Source organism: Galeopterus variegatus, unplaced genomic scaffold (genome assembly GCF_000696425.1).
Source record: "Galeopterus variegatus unplaced genomic scaffold, G_variegatus-3.0.2 Scaffold1560, whole genome shotgun sequence".
Taxonomy (NCBI): Eukaryota; Metazoa; Chordata; class Mammalia; order Dermoptera; family Cynocephalidae; genus Galeopterus; species Galeopterus variegatus.
In genome coordinates this window covers 274,992-278,917 of record NW_007727671.1, presented here as the reverse complement: position 1 = coordinate 278,917, position 3,926 = coordinate 274,992, and the positions used below count along the sequence as shown (strand labels likewise).

Below are 3,926 nucleotides of genomic sequence, written 5' to 3'. Positions count from 1 at the left end.
GTTGCCGGACACGGAAAAAAGACAAAAGACAAAAAAAAAAAAAAAAGAAAAGAAAAATTAGAGATTTCTTACCTAAAATTGGATATATTATACAGATAAGTCACTTTTGCTGTTCTTTTTCTTCAATTCTCCTAAAAACAAGATGGAATTAACATATATACATTTGGATACGTTTGTTCTTGGACAACGTTAAATCCTAAGGTTAACAGAACACAAAAGTGACCTAAATTTTTAGTCCTCTAAAGTTGTTGTCTCACTAATACAGATTTAATGGGCTTGGTTTAATGTAGAAACAGAAAAATGAATACCTCGGGGAAATTTTTTTGGATATACTTATTATATAAAGGATCTTACCATTCATTCATTCAGCAAATGACGACTCTCAAGATTGCCTGCTGGTGGTTAATACATTGACAAAAGGAGATTCAAAGTGTCAAATCTTATGAAGAAGAGGGAAAGAAACCTTCGCCATCAAAAAGTCGCATCAAAAATTTTAAAAATTCATTTCTGATTTCAGAAATGAATTAATGGTAAAATCCAGTATCTTAATATTGATGTCCAAATGGAAGAACCTCCTAACATAATTCTAACAGACCACTCATTTTAGAATTTTCTTTCTGATTTTCCTTTATTCCAGGCTGAAAGAGATCATCATAAGCTTTATTCACTGAGATAACTGGCAGTCAGACTTGAAATGAAATCTGTATTCAAAACAAAGTCTGAAACCAGGATATATATTACCTTTATTCTAATTCTAACGATATCGTTTTGGGGTTTTTTTTTTTTTTTTTTTTTGGTCTTTTTTTGAGGCTGCACCGCGCTCAGCCAGTGAGTGCTGGCCATCCCTATATAGGATCCGAACCCGTGGCGGGAGCACAGCGCCGCACTCTCCCGAGTGCCCCACAGGCTCAGCCCCTAATGGTATAGTTTTACTCCTGTCTTCCCAATAAAAGATTAGCTGGTCCTCAGCTAAAGGTGAATTAGCAGGCAAGATAAATTCATCATCCTCTCTCAATTTTCATGAATGCACGCACTTACTCATACATATTACTGAATACTTTTTATGTGCAAATATTGCTAAAATTTCTGATTCTAAACATTTATTCCCAGTCATTCTAAGATTTGTTTTGTTTGTACAATATTCTGAGTATTTTCAATACACTTCAGTGTAAAGAAAGTTTCTGCTCCCTTTCCTCAACTCTGCCCAGGTGGAATTTTGTCTCATTTCAAAATTCCACTTAAAAATCATCCCTAAGTAAACTGCTATCCTGTAACTCTAAGCTTTTATATAGTTCTTGTAAGAGAACACTTATGATCAGTTTTGATCCATTTGATGGTATGGGTGCTCTCATTTGATGTGTTTCTTATAGAATCCTGTGAATACTGCAGCTGTGTAGAAAAAGGAAATTGAAATAGTTTAGATGAGAAGACTGCAGTGTATAAAATCTGGCATTCCAGTGGCTTCTTGTTCTTATACTCCTTTGACATTCCAGGAAAATTAGTACTGGACTTAATTTACCCAGATTCTATTTAGGGTAAAGGAAAATTTTAGATTTCAGACTATTTATTTCAATTCAATAAACCATCCTTACTGGGAAATGTCAAACCTGATTTCTCTCATCAGACATACTAAAGCAATCTGCCCACCCTCTGTTTCGGCTTTACATGCAACTCTAAACAAATATGGTTTCTGATGGAAGAGATCAATAGCTTTAGATGATACAAGATTTTATGTCTTTATAGTAAGTCATATTTCCACATTTAAACTTAGAAGTTCCATAAAATAAGTTAATATTTTGCTTTCAGAGGAACATCATTTGCCTTCATTATAAATAAACAGAATTCATTTGAGACAATGATTTTTCAAATAAAAGGATTAAAATAATCCCAACATTAAAACCAAAACAAAGGCAGTTCATCTTCTCATAACTTTATTAAAGTATTTATTTTATAATCTTGGCTCAATAATAACTCTTGAACTTTTATACTGCAAATTTGCCTTTAAGTAACACATAATACACTTAAGGCAAATTCCTTATAGATGGCCTCAACTTCTAAACACCACTACACTGCTTTATACAGATAGTGAAAATCCTATAGAGGAGCATCTATTGATATCTTTCTTGGTACTTATATTTAGATTTCAAAACTGCATAATAAATTGAGTTCCCATAAAATTTCATTTTTGAGATAGGAAACAACACTACCACTATTTTATAATTGCCTTTACCTGATTTGATTAGATGCAGTTAAGAATTAATAACATAACCTTTCAATTTGTGGGGAAAACAAATACTTCATATTCACTCCTCATAGAAGGTTCAACAGCAAGCCATTATAAAATCACAGCTAAGTATTACTTTAACTCACAATTCTGCTTATATAATTATACACATATCGCAGCTTACAAATACTATTTAATTATCAAGATAAATCCAAAAGTATCCTTTAATTGCATTAACAGCAGGAGGCTAGACAGCATTTAAGATTCATTCTCTAGTCTCTGGTCATTAGTACAAACTGAAGATTTCAAAACTATTTGGTAATCCCAGTCTTTGGCAGGGACCTATATTACAAAACCTTGAGGAGACTCATGGGCTCAGGTGGAAGACTTTGAAGACTAAAAGGCTTACAGTCATGGCAGAGTTATCATCAGCAGATCTTAGGGAAACAGGAATGCAACCAGAATCACTCAATATTCATTAGGGTAAGATTCATTAAATCATTTCTCTTTCAGAAAAATATCCTTAAAATGGTGTATTTTCAAATTTTCTTTTTTTAAAGAACATATAAAATTAACTTATTTGTGAAAATAAAACCAGTTTCAAGTATATTTGTTTCTCTTCACTTTTTCCATTTCAAAGGAGTTCTTCTCATCAAGCACAAATGTGCTAATCTTTAAAGCAAGACAAACTCTTCCGTACTAAATCTTTTTAATCTTTTCTTTTCATCCTCTGAGAAAAGGTCTTCTTCACTGGTTGTAGTAGATGTAAAATCATAGTCTCTGGAATGACCATTTACAAAAGTAAATAAGGGATATTTCTCTTTAGAAGAAATTTTCAGCATCTGTAACAGAAAGTACAGAAGATTCCCTTACTGGACGCAATAGTGCACACTAGGACCACATGACAACATCTAGTGTCTTACCCCTGAAGCCCTCTTGTTTAGCTTCTCTCATTTACATACATCCAGTGCTACTGTTCTAACTGCTCTGGCTAAAAGACAAACATTGATTAGCATTGTACAGTTTACTTACAGGTAAGTACATGCTTTTTCATTAGGGCTAGATCATCAGAAATTAAGTATATGCTCACTCCCACCTCCCACTCCCCCCAAAGTAAGTCTTCTGGTCACATTAGTTTGAAGGCATACTAAAGAGTTAAATTGTGATTTATCTTCTTTTGGAAGTAATAGACAATGAAAGAAAATGGTATCACTGATTATAGCAAAATATTGTGAAAGACTGTTTGGTAGCCTAACACAAAGCAGAATTAAACTGATTCAGAAGGTCCATTCTAATCTCAGTTGCACAGCTTACCTTGATGTGACCTTGTATAAATCACTCTACCTGAGTAGCATCTATAAAACAGGACAAAAGATATCCAATTTCCCTACCTCAGAGAGTTGTTAAGAAGACCAAAGGCAATAATATAAAGTTATTTTTAAAAACTAAGTTTGGGGGCCGGCCCGGTGGCGCACTGGATAGTGCGCCGCTTGGGAAGCGCGGCGGCGCTCCCGCTCGAGGGTTCGGATCCCACATGCAGACCGGTTCCCGCTCACTGGCTGAGAGAGGCGCGGGAGCAACGCCGAGGGTTGCGATCCCGTTGCCGGTCCCCGGTCCGGTACGGGGGCAACACTGAGGGTTGCGATCCATTGCCGGACACGGAAAAAGACAAAAGACAAAAAAAAAAAAAAAAAACAACTAA

At 35.0% G+C, this 3,926-nt stretch overlaps 1 protein-coding gene across 3 annotated transcripts in view; it reads right to left on the bottom strand.

The window, feature by feature from the left end:
* Window positions 1–1,800: 1,800 nt before the first annotated feature.
* Window positions 1,801–3,926, bottom strand: part of ATG4C (autophagy related 4C, cysteine peptidase) — a 73,247-nt gene continuing 71,121 nt past the window's right edge. For 2 of the 3 annotated variants that reach the window (XM_008577671.1, XM_008577672.1), the window contains exon 11: window positions 1,801–3,066. In XM_008577671.1, coding sequence (XP_008575893.1) covers window positions 2,899–3,066 — 168 coding nt within the window. In that variant the 3' untranslated portion in view covers window positions 1,801–2,898. The remainder of the gene's footprint in view (window positions 3,067–3,926) is intronic. The other variant, XM_008577673.1, reaches the window with a different exon arrangement.